Here is a 20,644-nt window from a genome sequence, read left to right as displayed (position 1 = left end):
ATATGGGTGAGGAAATAAGAATGCTGGGTCAGATTCCATCCTATAGGGTGTGATGCTAGAGGGGGAAGAGCCGTAATACCACTGGTATTATTTGTGCTGGGATTATCACCAGAATAAGATCCACCTGGAACATGCCTTCTTCTCTTCCCCCAAAAAATCATATCAACTGCAGTGGACAAAATTCATGGGATGTGAGAAACTTCCATTCCAAGTTCTCTAGAAATTCCAGAACCCCTTTTCCAGAATGTTTAATGTTATAGCAATGATTGGTGGTATGCATATGGCCCTTTGTGTTTAACTTGTGAAACAGAAATTGTAACAGGTATTTCAGTGGTAGCAGCTGTTGTGGGTGCACCTAGAGGAAGAGGATGTAAATAAATTCGAGGGGCAGAAGTCCAGAAAATGGCCCATGAATGTGGAGAAGCTTACCATGGTACAGTTACTCTTATAATAAAAAGGTGGGTGGCCTGGAGTTGAATTTATGCCTCTCTGTGATGAATGAACTCTCAGATTAAGAACCCAACAAGAAGAGCAGAAAACACAGGTTTGTGTTTCATTAGTATGTTTTAAGAGAAACAAAATTGCAGGAGAGATTTCCTCCAGTGATGTACTTAACATCTGCAAATGGCTCACGATGCGCTGTAGAGAGAGGCCCACCCACATTAACCACAATGACTTTTGATCTTGAATGGTCATGATCTTCATACCCTTGAGGGCATGAAAAGCCTCAGCCAGCCTGCTTCCTCACAGGTTTGGTCTCTCGGGTTAGGAGATTTTGGTATTATTATTGCAGGGGGACATACAAGCACACTGGTGTAAAGGTCAAGCACCTCCTAACCCATCCCTTTAAATAAACGTTCATTAATTATAATTAACATATTATATTGAAAACGCTCAGTTTCCCTATTTGCAGTATCTCTTCTTCCCCAAATGTTCTCTTGTTTAGATATTCTGGGACACTGACCTCAACAACATCCTAATTTTCAGGCTCTTTCTGAGTAACTAGTTTCCTTGTTTCTGAGATAGAGATACAATGGAAGATTTTTACTATGCAGTAATCTTTGTGCATAACAAGCTCAAAGGCACACTTACAACCATCCTCTCAATCTGCATTTTGTAGTTAACAATTTCTCCCTCACACAAGAGAAGAAGAAAAGAACTTCTCTGCATTTCTATCAGCTTCAGTGTAAGAGGAGTCATGCTGAAGCCTTTGGAGAAGACAGTTTCATCTCTGGCTTAGTAATTGAAAGGCAGCCTCTGTGTCTTTTTACCAATATTATATTTCTGCATGAGTCAGTGAAGAGGGAACGTAGGTTTTAACTTCAGAGAAGATAGTTTGATAACAGAACAGTAAAGAGGTCTGGATTCAATGTGAAAGAGAGATGATAAGAGGCACTTTAAAACCAATTTCTGAATAAAAAGAGGCTGAAACACTCTCTGATTTAACATTCTCTTTTTATTCAAAGGAAAAACATGGGAGTTAAACTGTTAAGAAGTATTACATAGAGACTTTGTTGCTGTAATGCTGGAGGACTGAGCACCGTTCATTTGACATTTTATCTTCTACCATTCTGCTTTTGTCCCCTTCTGCTCTGGTTTATAACACAAGTTTTAATTATATGCTGGGAATAAATCAGAGTTACACAGTGTTGGTAGCTGGCAGACCTTTGCTTTTCTTCTTGCAGAAACTGGAAAGTAGGTAGTTATTGAAGGAGGCTATTGTAGCAATAGAGAGGATTGTTGTGGTCCTAGACATGGGATTGTTGGTGTGGAGAAATGAATTCTCTCCCTCTGTCATGGTCTGTTCATGGGGAATCTGTTCATGTGAGTGCTGCAAAGAAAAATTTGGGCAAGTAAATAGATCATGTGGTGACCCGTTAAATGATATGGGTAAAATGCGGTATAAATTAATGGTTCCTAAATGAAAACTATTTTGAATATTGAGACAGGCATACTCTGGGAAAAATAGTACCTGATTATGCTGACAACTAAAGACTGCCAAAAGCTTCTGTATCTTAAATGTGGCTGTCTTTTACCCAAATAACAATAGCTGATCTGAAAATAATATTTGTTTTACCTTCTTCTTCTATCTTTCATAATTCATAGGTGTGGGTGAAAGAACTGAATAATCTTAACTGTAAACAATCTTAACCCTTACACTTTCTAATTTCAGAAATTATATGTTTGCAAATGTAATGTTCTACAGTTACAGAGAAAATTAGATGTAAAAAACACAGTTCCTTCTCTTAATCTCTATTCTGCACACTTTTCCATGAAATACCTAAAGGAAAGAATCATAGAATCATAGAATATTTCAAGTTGGAAGGGACCCATGAGGATCATCTAATCCAACTCCCTGCTCATCTCAGTAGTACCTAAGGCTAAACCACATGTCTAAAACATCCAGACATTCCTTGAACTCTGACAGGCTCAATGCAATGACCATTTCCCCGGGGAGTCTGTTCCAGTGATCAACCATCCTGTAGTGAAGAACTTTTGTCCTAAGGTTCAGTCTGAAATTCCCCTGACGCGGCTTCATTCTGTTAAGAGAACCACAATTTCCTAGGATGAAAACTGTAAGCATTGTAAATACTTATTATAAAGCTGGGATGATCCCTAGGCTTATGAGAGGTGAAGAGAAATGTAAAAAAAATGTGAACGTTGCTTGAAATTTTAAGTTAGCAATTTTAAGCCTCTATGCTGGATTTAGTAATAGCATATGTCTATGGCACAATACTTCAGAGGAGCTACAGAGCTCATCTCAAAATAAGCTATCTCTCATGCCAGAAGCAAAGTACCACTAGTGTTCTGTGTGGGCACATTAAAATAACCTGTGCAGACTGTTTACCCTTTTAGCCAGATTGCTACCATTATCCAAACCAAATTCTTCAAAGATGGCTTGTATAGTAACATGCACAAAAAACACCATGTAAGTAAATGAGAGATAATCATAAGAAAAATAAGGATAAAAGGAGAATTTGTAAACACTGACCAGCTGCTTAGCATAATTGCAGATATGGACTGATTGTGAATGAATTTTCACTACTTATTAAAAAGAAGACATCTGTCCATCAGAAGACTGAAATGTGGAAGCAACCTCCTTCAGAGAATTACAGTCAAGCTTTATAACATGTTTCAAACGGAAACTGACAATTGAGTGATAATAATGTTGATGTTGTTTCGGACCCAGTGGTTCAGAAATTCTTTTCTACTTGCAAGACAGAGAAGCACAAGGACATCTACACCTGGAAGAAGAGCTTGTGTGGCAGAAAATGAGGTTTTTCTCTCACCCTTTCATTCTCTTTGTCTAACAAATCATTCTTACCGTATGTGGGCATAAATTTTACCTTTCCCATATTTATACTGAGGATTATGATTGCAAGTTTTTATCTTAATTCTGAGTTTTTTTGAGTTCCTACATTTGCATTTTAGTGAACACAGTTTTATATTGATATATATTTTTATGTATCATAGTCTTTACTTCAGTTTCATTAGATTTTGACTCAAATTTAGTTTTATTTGCATTATCCATTTCCATTAAATAAATGATTTATGGAATTTAAGTCCTAGTTTTTTCCCTCTGAATTTATGTCCTTTAAAAAATTTACATCCTTTAAAGAATTTACACTTGGAATGTAGAGAGATGGTAGTTACCTCATCCCTGGACACATTCAAGGTCAGGGCTCTGGACAAGCTGCTCTGCACCTGCTCTGGACAGGGCTCTGCACAACCTGCAGTAATTGAAGATGTCCATGGTCATGGCAGGGGACATGGACTAGACAGTCTTGAACAGTCTCTTCCAACCAAACAATTCTATGATTCTATCCTGTTGCATGAATTACTAAAATAATAAAACAATGAAACTTTCTGAGTTCCAAGGCCCTAGAAAACTAAAATTATGGTGCTACATTTTTGTCTGTTTGGTTAACTAGTGCATTGAAAATGTTAATGGTTCTGTTGCTTATTATAGTTTTGATCTCACCGCTTATGATGAAGCTAATCTTGGATTTATATTATTTACTTTTCAGCTTTATGATGATTTCAAAGGATGCTGCAGGACAAAGACATACTATTGTGAAGTTTAATTCTGTTTGTGTTCCCCACAGTGACATCCTGGGACAAAAACCATAAATGTAACACCAAAGCAAGTTGTATATTATTTTACTGAATAGGATTTTTAAGGTTTTGTAGCCTGTCTTTGACACAGATGTATTTGGACTCTACAGACACATTCCCAGCTAGATGTTATTGTAACTGTAATAGTGTTTGTGATAAGAAAAGTTGTCATCTTTTATTGTCAGTGACTGTCTATGAAGTGCATGTGACAACAGGAGACCTGTGGAATGCTGGAACTGAGGCTGATGTCTATATTTCTGTCTATGGAGAAAGAGGTGATACAGGATCAAGACAGCTGCTCAGGTCACAGAAATCCAAGAAATTTTTAAAAGGACAAGTAAGCGAAAGACAGGGAATTTTTTGATATCTTTGGCTAGCTTTTATCTCTCAGGTGGGTGGTTATTCCAAAAAAGGTGCAATTAGAAAGGAGATAATTACTTCATTTGGGAAGCATTCCAATGGCTTCCCAAAATTCCATAATTAAGCCCAAAATACTTTCTCAAGTTATGCCAGTGCTTTTGGAAGTCAGAATTTTCATTTATAACATAAGTAAGCTGTGTACTTTTGTTTTTCATTCTTCTAAAAATTTGATTTAATATCGAATAATAAATGAAATTGCATTTTATATCTGAATTTCTAATGTTGAAATCTGCTGTAATTTGTAATGGTTTAGACTGTGAAGCTTTCAGCAGGTTTCTCTTTCCTGACTGATCACATTCATTTGAATGGAACTACTGCCATTAGCAAGTGATCAGGCTTACTTACTACTTCTATTTCAGGTAATCTGACCTTCATGGTTTGTTCTCACTTTATCATTAGCTGATATTTTAAATGACCTTGACAAAAGAGTTATAAGGGTCTATGGGTCTTCAGAATTTCATGGCTGAGGAATTCTCTGCTTTTTTAGATTTTACTGAAATTTCATTGATTGATTACAGACTGACATCTTTGCTGTTGAAGCTGTGCACCTTGGACATTTGTACAAGATTGTTATAGGACACAATGGTCTTGGATCAGGTCAGAAATCTCTCTCTCTAGTCACTGAATACTGCCTGCAAATTTATTAATCTTTTATTGGAAATACAATATGTATTTCTAAAACTGAATATGTGATAGCATTTTTGAAGTGAAAGACAAAGGCTTCTAAGATAACTGTTCAAATGACATAGTTACCTTATTGTATTATCATAGATTTCAAATATTTTGCGTTCATTTTCAAAATACTCTCGACCAATATGTTAAGGACATCACCTGCTAGTAATTTTTTTACTAATCCTTATGAAAAAACTATGAAGAGGGAGAATGTCTGCCTGTTAAGACATTGATTGTGTCTTGTATTAAAGTTAAAATGGGCTATTAAAATTTTAAATTGATTGGCATTATCAGTTGCATTGTAAAGATGCAGTTGAAGATTTTTGCTACACTAAAGTCATTAGACTTCCAATTAATGGTGAAACTTAAATTGCTTGCAGCCACAAGTTGTATTTTTCAAACTCTTGAGCCTAAATATTGTAAATCATAGCAATTCATTTTGAGCCATGATAACCTGCTATCTAATTTTGTTGATATTTTTATTGGCAAAACAAGCACAAGTCATACAATGACTTGTTAAGGAGGGAGGGATGTAGCCAGGGAGAGACCTAGCAGCCTGCAGGCCCATAACCAAGCCCTACAGTACCTAGAGCAGGTACTGTCTTCTCTCCAGACATCAGGGTAGCTGTGACTCTAGCAACCTGTCAGTAAAGCTACCGATTTTGCAGTTCCAGTAGAAGACAGCAAGCTATAGGAAGTCTAACATCATTAAATCCATCAATCTGTTTCTCACAAACAAACGTTTTCTTTTTTTACTTTATTTGTTCTAAGGAAATGGATGGTTTCTGGACAAAGTTGTAATCAAGGATCCCATAACAGATTTGGATTATACTTTTCTATGTCACAGGTTGGTGGTGTTTAATTTCGGTTAGATTCTTAATAAATTTGTAACTACTCTCAGTTTTTCTCCTGAAATGTCCTGTGAAGGTAAATATGTGTTTCGTAAAAAGTAAGCTGAAATGGTCTGATTCTTATTACGGCTCTCTGAGTTGTACCTGCCCCAAACCTCTGGTGAATTTGAACTAATGAAAAAGCAATAAAATATTCTGCCTGGAAACTTTCCATTCTTGCACCTTTTGAACTATTTAAGGCATGTTTTTTTCACATATTCCTCATATCCAACACCTTGTATCTGACACCAGCAGGTCCATCTGTTCTTCCATGTCATGCTATGCAAGGCAGAAGAGTGGGTTGCTGTCCCTCTAGCAAACTGTTCCTGGTTTACTGAAGTTATATGGAGATTAACATGGGGTTCAGTGAGCTCAGGATCAGACTTTAAGATCCTGTGAAATGGTAATCACAAATGCAGCCACCTGACCACATCTCTTTTGCTCATTTGCTTTGCAGCCTTTCACTGAGCTGCCACTTAATTTGAAGCAGTATTAACTTCCCTTCCTTTCCCCCTGGAGATGCTTCTGCTCTGAATCTTCTGTTCTATAACTCATTTCCAATTTTATCTATGCCTGATTAATTCTCAACACCTTGCAGAAAAATTTTAATCGATAAAGATCAGTGCAAATATTAGGAATGGTACAGTCCAGTCACGTAAGATTCTAGCTGCAGCTTGCCAGTGGCACCCCAATTCTATTTCCTCCTCTCACTTCTCTGAGTGAATAAATAACTGCCTGAGACAGCTCGGAGTGAGCGATGTGCACACTGAATCTGATTTATGTGTGAGTAAGGACTTTCTGCCTATCAGATACAGCACCTCATCCTTGCCTGACCTAATTTTGATTCTGTATTCTAGATGAGATGAACTGCTATGAAGAGATCTATAATGCTAGCTTCATACATAATTTAGGGAGAGTTCAAATCCATTTCAGGCAGAAAAATAGAGGGTATGTGCTATTTATTGTTAGAGCCTGATGCCGTGCTTGCTACTATACTCAAGTGTGTGAATGCTTTTGACTCAAATGGAGTTAGACTTAACTGACGTAAGTAGATGTGTACGATGGCATTGTAAAAATATCTTTCAGACATGGTAAAAGTGATGCCAGTGTTGGATTTGCCTCCTTATATCAGGATTTTCAGGGCACGGAACAATTTGCATCCTGCTGTAGCCTTCTTGCAGACGGGAAGAGCAAACATAGTGACCACTGCACATTATGTTATTGATCTGGTTTTATTGATATGAGTTCTCTGATTTGTATTAAATGGGTTAGGCCCTTGTACCTCAGTCCAGGAAAGCATTTACTTATATTTCATCAAGAGCAAGTAAGCAAAATAATTTTTTTGTCGATGGTAATCTCTTTTCAATAAACTGGATTTTTGTATTGCTGTTTGTCAGCCTTGAGACTTTAATACATTGAACAGTGAGTATCAGCATCCAAGTGCCATGTATACATTACTGTGGAATTAGGCAATCAAGCTTACTGCTGAAACAGGTTCTGGTTTTTAGGTGGCTGGATCAGGGGCAGGATGATGGCAATATTGCTAGAGAACTGGCTGTGACAGACGCCAGCACATTTCCAGGAAGTAAGTGAAAACTGGTGAGGAGGGGAACTCAGCCTCACTGTGACTGTGTCAAATGGAATGAAGAAACTCTGTAAATTAATTACACTGTTTTTGTCTGCACAGGACAAGAGCTGGAACTCAAGAGAGAAGAAACTGTAAGAATGTACTTTTTTATTTTGATTTAAAACATTCAAATTATGCTTTGAGTGAATCAGGTCAGTTGAATGCTTTGTATGATAAATTCCTGTGTATCATCTTCTCATAAGTCTTTTCTGTTTGTTGTTTACAAAACTAGTGGGCTGCTGAGAAGTGGAAATTTCAGAAAGGAAATACACTTCAATTTTACAACAGGCTCACCCATGGCTTCATTTGCCTCAACCCAGATAGCAGAGTGGATGCTCTTGGTGACAAGAAAAACAAATATGGTAAAGTATTTTTCATGTGGATTTGTACATAAAAGAAACAAGAAAGGAGGACTTTAATATAGATATTACTATAATGAATAGGAGTAGATAATTATAAAACTCAAAATTTTCCTTACTCAAAATATTAATACTTGTATTAATCTGTGTATTAATGGCTGTAAGAACTCAGAAATTACATGTCTATTTTACATAAAGATGACACACACATAAAAATTCTCATATAGTGTCTTGTCACTGGCTTTCTCTTACTAAAGAGAAACTTTTTGTCGTCTGCAGTTTAATGCTCCCACAGAACTCACATGGCAAGAACAGTTACTGTCTTTTGCACTTAGATCTATCTAAGCTAACAAATTCGAAATTCTAGGTATGGTTCATTAACAAGGAGTATATATATATATTTGTGTGTGTGTTTACATATAAATGTAAATTCATTTTATTCTATTCTTGTAACTGATTTTAATGGTAGTCTACCAGTTCCTCCCCTTTATCAGCTTTCATCCTACTGCGTTACTAACTTGTAAAACATATCATATTAGGCACACACATTTTACTACCTTTTTAGTGATGGAGCTGCTCAGCCTTTCTGACATCTTCCCAGGGTCCTTACACAGATCTTTTGGGAAAGAATAGAATCTTTCAGGACATGCCAAAGAGTGCATCAGGACACCACAGGAGTCCTCTAGAGACAGCTGCATCCAACAAATAGGCAACATAATGTACTGGTAGTTACTTAAAAGATCATCTGTTGTTGCTGGGAACAATAAAAATGGCACTGCTTCACCTTTCATCAGTATTTTGTAGCTATAAGAGGTAATTGTTTGGAAAATTGGCCAGATTTAAAATTTTAGAAGCCTTGAGCTACACAGCAGGATTTGCTTTACAAATTATAATATGGATATTGAGAAAATGAATTCTCTTTTCTTACTTGAGAACTTTATGTTCCCTACATCATCTGTTATTTATCAGCTAAATTCATTGCTATAGCCCAGTTCACTATGCTGGAGTTCTCAGCTCCTTTTTATGGATTTTTTTTTAAACATATACAATGATAAAAAGAAATTTGTTCCTTATCATTAGCCGTCAGGGTTTTCCTCCTCAAGGCAGCAAAATAGACAGCAGTCCCTAGATGCCCTTTCCTGAATGAATGAGAGAATTTATTGATCAGAGAGGTCAAACTGTGGAGTTAAACACTTAATTAATTCTTTTCCCTTGAAAATGATAAACCATTGATTGTAATTAAATGCAAGTATGAATTAATATACTTTCATGCTTCTAACCTTTTTTTTTTTTCATTTAACTCTTAGGTTTTTTTGATGTAAATGTCAAAAGGAGAAATATCTATATGTTCAGCAGTCATCAGATGCCACGTCTTGCTCTCGCTCTTGTCAATGGCCATGTAACTGGAAAGGTAGGAAATGCTGCTACTGATTTCTGTTTCATAGTTACATGTCATTGTCTGATTAAAAATAAAGTTTTTTTAAATCTGTCTAGTAAATAATTGTACTTCCAATCAGATAAGGAGTGAAAGATTGCAGAATTAAATCCAGGAAATTGCCAATGAATAGGTGAATTTAGACATAAGGCTTTGTTTTCTTATAGTTTACTTTTTACTCTTTTGTAGGGTATGTTAACTAAATGATTTGCTGCAGGAATACCAGACCATTCCAAGCTGTCATTTTTATTGGCTTGCCACATACTGACAAGCTCCTTGGAATGCCCTAATATATCCTATTATTTGGATAAGCATAAATCTACAGCTTGATTTAAAATGTTCGTTTTTCCTTTGTGTCTTTTCTAAGTAACATGCCAGTCATAAAGCAATTGATACAGTCCAGGGTTTGTTTTGATCCATTTTGATTTGTTTCATCCCATCTTCCAAGCCTTTTTTCTCATCACTTGCAGTATACAAGTAGGTAAATGGAGTTGTAGGATTTAGTTCCTTCCTTATGATCACAGAATCATAGAATATCCTGAGTTGGAAGAGACCCACAAGGATCATCAAAGTCCAGCTCCTGACCATACACAGGACAGCCCCAAGAGTCACACCATGTGCCTGAGAATATTGTCCAAATGCTTCTTGAACTCTATCAGGCTTGGTGCTGTGACCACTTCCCTGGGGAGCCTGTCCCAGTGCTCAACCACCCTCTGGGTAAAGAACCTTTCCCTAATATCCAACCTAAACCTTCCCTGACACAACTTCATGCCATTGCCCTGGGTCCTGTCACTGGTCACCAGAGAGAGGCAATCAGTGCCTACCCCTATGCTTCCTCTCATGACCATGAAGTCTCCCCTCAGTCTCTTCTCTAGGCTGAAAAAAACAAGTTACATCAGCTGCTCCTTGTATGGCTTCCTCTCTAGACCCTTCACCATCTGGACACTTTTTAATAGCAAACAAAACTCTCCTACTGATGAGGGAAGAAGCTGTTTTCCTTTCTCTTTTTCAATTTCTTCCCTTTATCTATGCAGTGAATAATTTCATAGTGGAAGCTGGTCCCATTCCTCTTTTACATGATGTACATGAAACTTTTTCTTCGGAAGGTAGTGCCTTGGAAATTAAAAATTTTCCTAGGAATATTTATTCTTTGAAGTCTTAAAAATGCTGAAAAATTATTAGATGATGTTAGTCAGAAGTACTTTCAGTTATTGGAGTTATTATTAGCATTTTACACAGATTAAAATCCTAGTTTTATTTAAATATGAGAATGATGTTGGAGTTGATAAAATATTTAAATATGTATTTTTTCTATTATGTATTTTATACAATGGGATCATAGAGTCTTCAAACCTGAACAGACAGGCATGGAGACTGTGTTGCTTTACTTTTTCATGTGAAACTTCTGACTCTCTAAGGGTTTTCTGTGAGAACAATACAGATGAATGAGGACTCAGAGGCAAGAGAAGGTGGGCTGGTGGCCAAGAGTTCCTGTGGTTCATTTCCTGTCTATGTCAGTTTTATACTTTTTTGCCATGTTTATCAACTGTGACTCTCACTCTCTCTAATTGAGGCACCCAGGTATCTTTCGTGTTATCATCAGATCTGTGTCCTCTCACAATGAGCTGTTTCACAGAGTCCACAATTTAGGCCTTAAGCATTAGGACTGCAAATCTGAGAAATATAAAAATTTTTGTACTAGACTGGTAGTATGGTTGGAACTCAACATAAAAACTACATTGCGATACTCTCTATTTTGGATTAGTTCATCTAATTTATTATTCCTCCTTTGACTATGCTAGAGCAAAGACAAGGCATGCTGTAACCTCCATGTTCACCTTCAACCAAATGGTTGTGCCATTCTTGAGTCAGCCAGCTACCCAGGTCACATTGTGACTTTCAATCTTCAAGGCGAAGTAGCTGATGAAACAACAGGATATGCTGGGATTTCCAAAGAGTTTGTTGTGCATGTCAAGGTAAGGTGGGCAGAGGGAAATTAAGAAGACGCTTCTTAAATTTGCTATTATAAAGCAGACTGTATCTAGCCAAGTGTCAGAGGTTTGCAAGCTAAAAGAGTGATCCTCTTCCACGAGGTGGAGCTCAACTACAGCTTAACAGGTAGGCAAGCATTTGACAAGTTCTCCTTCACTGCTCTCCTGGGAGGAGTGATGCCGATACTGCAGCTGGTACATGCAAATAGAGTGGGCTGTAACACAGGAAAGATGATATTATAAACTTCCTAGTAGAGCTTCGAAAAATAGGAATGTAGGTACACGCAGGAGAGCTGCTGTTGAGAAGAGACAAGTTCCTTAATTTGCTGCACTCCTTGTGCTCTGGGTGTTGTGCTGCGCTGCTGAGCAAGAAAAAGCAGGGAAGCTGCCGAGTAGGAAAGGATTTCCACTATTCTGGTTAGTGCCTGCACAGAAAGCAGCAAATGTTCAAAGACTGGAGGTATACTTGAGTTACTTGAGACTAACTCTTTTATGTTTTATACAAGAACATGCATGAGTAAGTGCTTAAAATAAAACAGTAGGAGCAATATCAGTATCACAGTTTAGTATGGAGAAAGGCTGTGCTATTCACAAAGGACTTCTTGCCTCTGATCTAAAGGGTGTGTTTCATCATGGTGCCATCATTCTGCTCAACACAAGTCTCTGCCAGGCTCTGTCCCTTAGACCTGATGGGAGCTGCAGTGGAGCAGGTCAGAAGCAGCAGGAATCCTACTGGAAGGTGCATAAAATTGGCTCTGGACTCTGTATGTTTGAAAGTGTGAGAAAACCAAGAATGTATCTGAAGATCAAAGATGACCAGTGTGATGGAACAGTAAGCAGTTCTTGTTTGTATTTCCCCCTGCAGATAGTTTTAGTAAATTGTTAGTGATAGGAGAGAATCTTTTTTTACTTGGTTGGATAAAAATGGGATAAAACTTTTTTCAGATTTAAAATGTTTCAGATATTTTCCTTCATTTGCCCAAGAAAAGATAGAAAAATATAGCAAGAGAAGCTGTTGGTGTCAATATGGCAGTCGATTGTAAAGATGTGATTATATTTTTAAACTATTGAGAATGTGGATGTAGTTAAAACTTATGTGCTGCAAGATAGATGATGAAGATAAAACCTATTAAAGAATAATTAAGATGTAAGTAAATGCATACTGCACTGACTTTTAAAGTCTGATTCTGTTAATCTAAGTTAAAATTCTCATATTTATGTGAGAAGTATTCTCGTATCATTTTTTTGGGGAGTTTAAGATAAGTGAGTATGAAACAGAGCTGTGTAAGTACTCAAATGTGAGGTCCATGAGAGTTTTGTCATTGACTCCAGTACACTTTGTTCAGAGATTAAAATATTTGATCCATATTTTGAATGTAGGCTTTGCAAGTATCTTATTTTTCAGCAATGCTTTCACCAATGGATCAGGAGGTCTGCATAAAAAGAGGGTTTGTGTAAAGGTTTTGAAATTAAACTTGTAAGTGCTATGAACTTGAAAAAAAGTTACATCTATTTAATGGATGTTATATTATGTAGCATTACCAAATCTGTGCTATCTATAAAATCTGTATATAAATACCATATGTTTTCTGAAATAGATATTTTCACATTCCTTAATCCTCTGAAAGTTGTTGAGGTGGGAAACTCCTTTGAATATATCCTAGAATTTGCCTAAATTCTAACATAAATCAGAATGCTTTCACTTGGTCCTTCACTTACCTAACTTATGTGATTAGTCTTTCTGGTCACAAAGGAATAAACAAGAATAAGGTGCAGGTATGCATGTAATAATGTAGCATGTTGTGAGGAATGTAAAGTTAATCTGAAATGTTATTGGAAAGTAGTAATAATTAAGACTTAAGAAACATCCAGCTCCTGTAGCTACATGAATTCGACTGTTTTTTTTATGTTTTTGTTTTCAACTTCTTAGGGCACAGGTGATGAATACTGTCACTTTAAAATTGAGAAGAATTTGGAAACTGGATCTATAAGTCTAGAATCAGTGCAAAACAAAGGGATATATGTTGGTCTCCTGCCAGATGGCCAAACTAAACCAGTCGTTAACACTGGAGAGAGAAATATTTTTTTCTACCCACAGGTCATTAAATGTATGTGATTTCTCAATGGTTTGTAGTTTGATTTAGAGATTAGTCTTTCTAATTTTCTAAGAAAATTCAAAGCAAAACTGTAAAAGTTATGTGGGCACAATTTTCCTTGTTGTGTTTCAGTAATTTTAAAAGTTTACTGTATGTACACTTAATTTCTGCCATGTATTTAGTTATCTTTACTTTCTTTTTATAATAATAAATTATGCAGAAGATATCAATAGTTTTACTAATAGATTTTTGAAAACGAGAATCAAAATAAGTGAAAAGATAGAGATGGAGTTGATTTCTTACGTGTATTCCCCATTCTGCCCACAGATTATGGAAGCCTGGGGGATGTTGTCTTGCTGCCAGGTGTACCATAGTCTTTCCTGATTTTATAGGGGAATTAGTAGTCTTTCAAGAGGACCTACTTGGCAATGTTCAGTTTCTTTTTTAATGATGTGAAATATATTGTAGTCCCCCACACTAGTATATTCATTATGCCATTCTTCTGTCCCATAATCAGATTTGAGAGCTATTGTGGTCAAAATGCTTCCTCACTGGGGAGCTCACCTTTTCTAGTCAACTAGCTAAGACTCAGAAATTATTTCTCAGCACAGTCTGGGTCACTGTCCCTGGATTGCCTGCTTGTCTTTTCTCCTGCAAGAGAATGATGTTTCTAATTTGGTGAAAAATTGGTTACCAAAGATAACCAGCTGAGATTATAACTGCAGGGAGTGCTATTCTACATAAACCATATTCTTATCTGGTGGACATGACTACAGAGATCAAGAAATGAAACATCTCATGGAAAGGCTAAACTGGACATCAGTTTGAAACTGAGAAGCTGGTCAGATTTTTTCCAAACACAAGTGGAACAAGCTTATCCTGAATGCAAAGAGAAAGTATCAAAACATACAACTAGTCTTACTAATTGCTCTATGTGTATTGTGATCAAGACACAGAGAAGCCTTATGAAAGTCACTGCAATGGCATTCCTACTGTTCAGTCCCTATTTGCTTCAAGGTGAAAAAAATATTTTGATCACTGTGTCCTCATAGAAATGAGGAAATTATTTTCCCTTGTTAGATTTTGGAAGAGCAGTGTTTTTGATAGAAATGTCACAAAATAAAGCTAAATGTTACTTTGTTACAGGCTTCAACTCTTCTGAATCCTTGTTGTTCAGTAAAAGGAATATAAAAAGGAGCTAATATTTTCTATGCCAGCAATAAATATTTTCTGTTTGCTTCATCTTAACAATATCAATTTGCTTCATATTATTCAAATGGCCTCTAGCAGTTTTCATTTCAGCATTCCCACTCTTAAGAAAGGAAACATCGTGGAGGTGGAGAAGTTTATTTTGAGGAAAGCTACATTTTAACAAGTCATTTTATTCATACATCATTGTTAAATTTTTACTTAGATTTTCAAAGCATGGAATGGACTTTAATTGGCATGCCTGATTTTTTTTCCACTTCTTGTGGCATTCTGCTAACAATAAAATCCTATTGCTTCTAGCTGTGCAATATATAGAGAAAAGATTTTGATATCTACTCTGTTGAATAATAATGAGATCTTTTAGTAGTTTCTGAGCAAGAAAAAGCAAAAGGCTTGTAGCTAGTGACAGAATTTATATTTCATTGTTTTAGTTGGCCGGGAAGAACCTATGGGAACCTCTGCAGCACCCAATCAAGAGAAGAAAGACTTCAGAGAATCTCAACTCCAACCAGGAAAAGCCCAGAAGCTGGTATCTCAAAGCCCTTCAACTCCCCCATCCTCCAGTAAGTGACAGGTTACAAACTAGTCGTGATACAGGTGTTAAGCCTGCTTTCTGTACATGCTTGCAGACACTTATCTCAAGAAGGACAATGAATGACTTTTCTAGATTGTTGAATCATGCAGGCATACATGCAACATAAAACACATTGCCAGTCATTGTTTTTTTAAGAGGAGGTTTATTGAAAAGGTAGCAATCAGTAAACTGAATAACTTTGCATTACTTTTTTTTCAAGGAACTAGTAATCTATCTGAGGACTATTTCCGTGGAAATTAAGGGGTTGTTATGGTGCAGAGGCCAATTTAAAGCTTGCTGAAAGTAATGGAATATTTCTTATTTATACTGTCTCGCACACTCATGTTTTCAGCTTTTTGGTTCACTGGAGAAAAGAAGACTTTGGTTCTTTGGTTCATTGCATTCTAGCTTTATACCTATGTTTTGGCAGGTAGGAACAGATAAACAAAGTTCTGGTCATCCTTCTGGAGTGATGTGTTTTTCTAGAATAAACTGCTTTCTTCTTTAGCTACATATTGTGGTTTAGAAGTAGCATAAAAGGTCTAAGACAACAGTTTTAGAAATATTCATCATCCTAGTAACAAAACAAAATGTGATTAAGGAACTACACAACTAAACAAAACAGGGAATGATTAATCTCTTAAAGAGTGAGGATGGTTAAATTCCAGACATAGGTGTGAATCATTATCAATTACTGTTATTTATTTCTGGCAATGTTGTTTCCGTTTTTAGCTCAAAACCACCCACTTTCTAATCTGTCAGACTTCATATTGTATCACTGTGTCACTAAGCCTTCCCAAAGTGTTGTGGGTTGTCAGCAAGTGATGAGATATGCTGTGTTGGAAACACATGGCAATAATACACAAGCCATTTAACCTGTTTTCAAAGCAGCTGGATGTTTTTAGGGTTGGATACAAAGGATCCTTTTATAAAAGCAATATCTGCAGTGAAATTGGTTACATAGAGTCTATAGCACTTTGTAAGTAGTTTTTCTGGCATTCATAAATGTGGACTCTGCTTGTGCTAAATAAATAGAAATATCAAAGGTACTCTGCCCTTCCATGAAAATGGTCATTTTTAGTAAGATATTTTCACTCAAAATTTCACTCAAAATACTTTAAAGGTAACTATCTTTTGATATGTACAGCTGAACCTTGATTTTTAAACTCATATTCATTAAATTCTCATTTGCTTTTTTTACTCCCAGTTAGCATTTGAAAAAGGGTGATGTTTGTACTGAGTATACAGTCCAGCAGTAGGCTTAGCAGTCAAACTCAGGGCAAATTAAATCCATCATTTTTATGTCTGTGTCTGCTAACCTGTGTTTTGGTTTCTGTTTTCACAAATAATAATTGATTTAGGATTAATTGAACTGGAAACTGTGCTACAGCAGTTGGGGCTTCTCCTGTTGCAGTATGAGTGCAATGTTCCTCAAGAAACTTCTTTCACTGTATAGAGAGGATGTCAGGTCACAGCTTCTACTTAACAGCTCAGGTGTCATTAGCTTCCATGACACAAAAGCAGTCTGTGACCTCGAGAACATCTCTGTGGTTTGGTATTAACAAAATGTACCTCTGAGAAATGCTCTCTGTATCCTCTGTGTTCCTTTCCTGTATGCCTGGTGTACTATTAGGTGCTGTTAATTTTTTAATATATTTTACTTACAAAAGCAAATAAGAATCAAATAAAATCTGATCTCATTTCCACTCAGTTAACTTTGGAAAGAATGATACACACAGGTATAATAAAAATACATCAACTTTATTGCCCAAACTTTTGCTCTAGAGATTAATTTTTCTGATGGTTCATTTTAAAAGTGTCACTCAATCAAACGGTATTCTGAGACAAAATAATTTTCTTTTTATGTTAGATTTAGGATAAGTAAATTTAAAAAAAGGTTATTTTTATGAAATAATGTGTGAAGGGTTGTGACTTCATCATTCTCATGCAGGCCTGTCAGAATGAATTTTTATTGCAATAGATTTACAGCATGGTGTCATGAAGTGTGTAAACTCTCATGACTAATGCAGGGTAACCATCAAATCCTCTTTTCAGACAGCAATATTTTTAGCCTGTAGCAAATCAATGCAACCAATTTCCATTTGTAAGAAGAGCCAGTAAATTATGAGGCAAAAAGCATTCTAAGTCTGTGAATTGTTTATGCATTAAAATTATTCCAAGTGGTAGTAGTTTGAGGTTGCAGTAACTGCTTTGGGTAGCAGTCACCAGAGTATGGAATTCTTGTCCTAAGTACATGGAGTAGCCTGGGATTCCTTATGTTTCTTGAATATCTGTGCATTTTATGAACATTTTAATCTCTTTGCTGTAAGAAAGAGATGGTTTTAGATAGCTGGAAGGAACTCTAGATTTCTGAGTTACAAGTAAGAAGTTAGGTAACTAAAGTTACAGAAACTTGTATAGTCAAATTCTCAAAAATATTTGTTATACCAGAGCAATTATTTTGTTGTAGTTCCGTTATTTCAATTTTTAAGAAGAAAGAAAAAAGCATTTGCTTAATATCATAAAAGTGCATTTGAGGAAATTTAAAGGGAACATGAAGTATTGAATCAACGCTTCTTCACTTACCCAATTTGCTTCAGCAGTGATTCATCAAGATGTGGGATTTATTGCTCATAAAAGTTTATTAAGAAGCAAGTCTCAAGGATTCAAACTTATTTTTTAATGCTAGCAACAAAGCAGAATCAGATAAATTTTGCAAATTTCCATCATAGGTATTGCTTTATTTTTTTAATATTTGTACTGGGCTTGGCTGGGATGAACCTTATATTCTTCCTAGCAGTCTGTCTGATGCTGTGTTTTAGACTGGTAACCAAAGCAGTGTTGATAACACACCAGAGTTTCAGCTGCTGCTGAGCATCACTTGCAGAGCAGAGTCCATCCATCTCTGCTCACTCTGCGCTAACCCCAACTGACCAAAGAGATATTGTCCCTTATATTGCCATGCTCACAAATAGAACTGGAGCAGAGTTTTTTCAAAATAGTCATTCCTCTGGGACTAGTTGGGTATCATTCTACTGTTAGTGAGGGATAGCTTTTGCATAGTTTGGGAGTTTTTTTGGTTTTGTTTTGTTGTGTGTTTTTTTTTGTGTTTTTTGTTTGTTTGTTTGTTTGTTTGTTTTTGTTTTTTTGGGGGGGTTTTGTTTTTTCAGGTTTTTTGATTGTAGGTTTGTTTATTTGTTTGTTTTTTCCTTTGATGTAAGGGCAGTTTAATAAGCCAAGGGAAAAACTCCATCCCAGAGAAACCTAGTGCAGTATTTTAATCAAGGAAATAAAAAAAAAAGACTCTAATAGCAGTACATAACTTATGTAGTGCAGCAGAAACATGCACAGTGATGTTTTGGGAATTCTTCAACAAATTTATATTGGTGGCATATTAAAAAGTCTCTTTACAGTCACATGAAAAGGAGTTCTCAAATTGAACAGTTTGGGAATCCCTGGAGGACACAGTACATAGACAATGTGTAAGTTCATTTTTTCAAATTTAGGATTTATATCTGCCTCCCGTGTCAGAATAGACTATAAATTCTTGTCAGCAAGTACTCCCTTTTTTGGGGAGCATTCCATGGTCAGTGGTTTAGTTATTCAAAAGTACTGTTCCAGCCATCTGATCTTTGTAAACTCCACTTTGACTAGAATACTCAAACCCAATTCCTTTAGCCTAACAGAATCTGTTTTTTCATATCACATATGCAGAGGTATAATTTGACATCTCTGCATATATATATATATTTCTCTTAAAGGTAGATAGAAAACCACTAGGTGCTATTCTAAAGTGAAGCCTATGTTTTCCAAAATTATATTTGCTCAGCCGTTAAAGCTGTGAAATTTATTCATAAAGTGGTTCTGTGCTGTTATTGTCTCATTCATGTACAGCCTGCCTTAGACCAAATGTTGGCACTGTATGCATACGTATGGTTAGGCAAGGATATATTGAGCTCCTTTTTGATTTATTTTACAGTATTTAGTTAATATTTAACTTGAAGAAAGATAATTTCCTGATTTTTTTTTTTTAAATTCGAAATGCAAATTGTCTCTATTCCCAGATATGTGACTCTGCTAATCATGTCCCAACACAAGGCATTAGAGGAGTAATTCTATTAATTTCTAAATGCCAGACTAAGGAATCAAAAATGTCAATTTAATGGTCATAGTTCTGCATCATAGCATCCTTACTCTACTCCAGAATATGTATAAAGACTATGATGATAATGCATGCGAGAGATAACTTGTTATTTTTCCAGTTGATTCTTGTTGCTCAGCTAATCAGCACATTTTGGTCTAGACAAGAAACATAAAACAATCTTTTCAGACTGTCTCACTTGCCATGAAAAAATACAATCCCCCTGCTGTTATGGCCTCTTTATGTACTGAAGTTACAACAGCAACTGGAAGTTTCATGTCAATTGTCGTCTCCCACAAATATTCTGTATTTCACAGAGGAAATGAGAAATCCCCAAGGTGGTGAGCATCCCCTTCCTTCAGATGATGAATGGAAAGTGTCAATACTGACAGGAAATGCAGGAACTGAAGCGAATGTTGCTCTCTGGATATATGGAGACAGAGGAGTAGCTGGACCAATAACTCTTGGCGAGGACAACAGGAAGCAGCTGTTTCTTCCCAGGCAGGAAGACGAATTTCAGGTAGCTAATGAAGGCTAAGAACATTATTTTAATGTAGACCTTTCCAAGGATTATTCTGTCATGTGAAAAGAAAAAATGTTTTTCTCCTATATATATACGCTATAAAATAAATCTGTATCTAATCTCCATGAATTGTGTATTAAATCAGCTTGTTATATATCGTAAGCAACAGAAGAAATACGCTTTCTTTTAAAGCCCCTCTCTCATATAGTTGACCAAAGGAAATAACTGCAGAAGTACATTGATTTCTTTAAGGCAATTAATTTGAAACTAGCTTTAAAAACTATTCATTTCTAGATGAACCGTGCCTGATGTAAGACTAGCATATCATTTAGTAATTAAATCTTCAGGTATACAGTTTTCAAAGCATACTATAAAATGTATGCTGTGGAACTGGTTCAATTAAGGAAGAAAACCCTTTTTAGTGCTGCCATATTATAAATGACCAAAGGGCCAGATTTACCCATGGAACAAGTAAGAGTCCAATGAAAACTACATTTGATCATGTCATGAAAACTCAGGGTTTATGCTATAATTTAAGGATGACCCCACCTCTATTGTAATGAGGAAATTGTGTCTAGGTAGGCTGAGAGG

General features: G+C 36.2%; 1 protein-coding gene across 1 annotated transcript in view; it reads left to right on the top strand.

Moving 5' to 3' along the window:
- RP1 (RP1 axonemal microtubule associated) overlaps nucleotides 1-20,644 on the top strand; it is a 109,195-nt gene that overhangs the window by 40,867 nt on the left and 47,684 nt on the right. Inside the window, exons 8-19 of the mRNA XM_039390437.1 lie at nucleotides 4,302-4,453; nucleotides 5,055-5,133; nucleotides 5,980-6,055; nucleotides 7,607-7,683; nucleotides 7,786-7,817; nucleotides 7,958-8,087; nucleotides 9,392-9,495; nucleotides 11,322-11,495; nucleotides 12,130-12,342; nucleotides 13,441-13,618; nucleotides 15,247-15,378; nucleotides 19,848-20,050. Of these exons, the coding sequence (XP_039246371.1) occupies nucleotides 4,302-4,453; nucleotides 5,055-5,133; nucleotides 5,980-6,055; nucleotides 7,607-7,683; nucleotides 7,786-7,817; nucleotides 7,958-8,087; nucleotides 9,392-9,495; nucleotides 11,322-11,495; nucleotides 12,130-12,342; nucleotides 13,441-13,618; nucleotides 15,247-15,378; nucleotides 19,848-20,050 (1,550 nt within the window). The remainder of the gene's footprint in view (nucleotides 1-4,301; nucleotides 4,454-5,054; nucleotides 5,134-5,979; nucleotides 6,056-7,606; nucleotides 7,684-7,785; nucleotides 7,818-7,957; nucleotides 8,088-9,391; nucleotides 9,496-11,321; nucleotides 11,496-12,129; nucleotides 12,343-13,440; nucleotides 13,619-15,246; nucleotides 15,379-19,847; nucleotides 20,051-20,644) is intronic.

This window comes from Pipra filicauda, unplaced genomic scaffold, assembly GCF_003945595.2.
Source record: "Pipra filicauda isolate LSUMZ 115617 unplaced genomic scaffold, ASM394559v2 scaffold81_size6448238_pilon, whole genome shotgun sequence".
Lineage (NCBI taxonomy): Eukaryota > Metazoa > Chordata > Aves > Passeriformes > Pipridae > Pipra > Pipra filicauda.
Note: the sequence above shows the minus strand (reverse complement) of the source record. Positions and strands in the feature narration are given on the sequence as shown.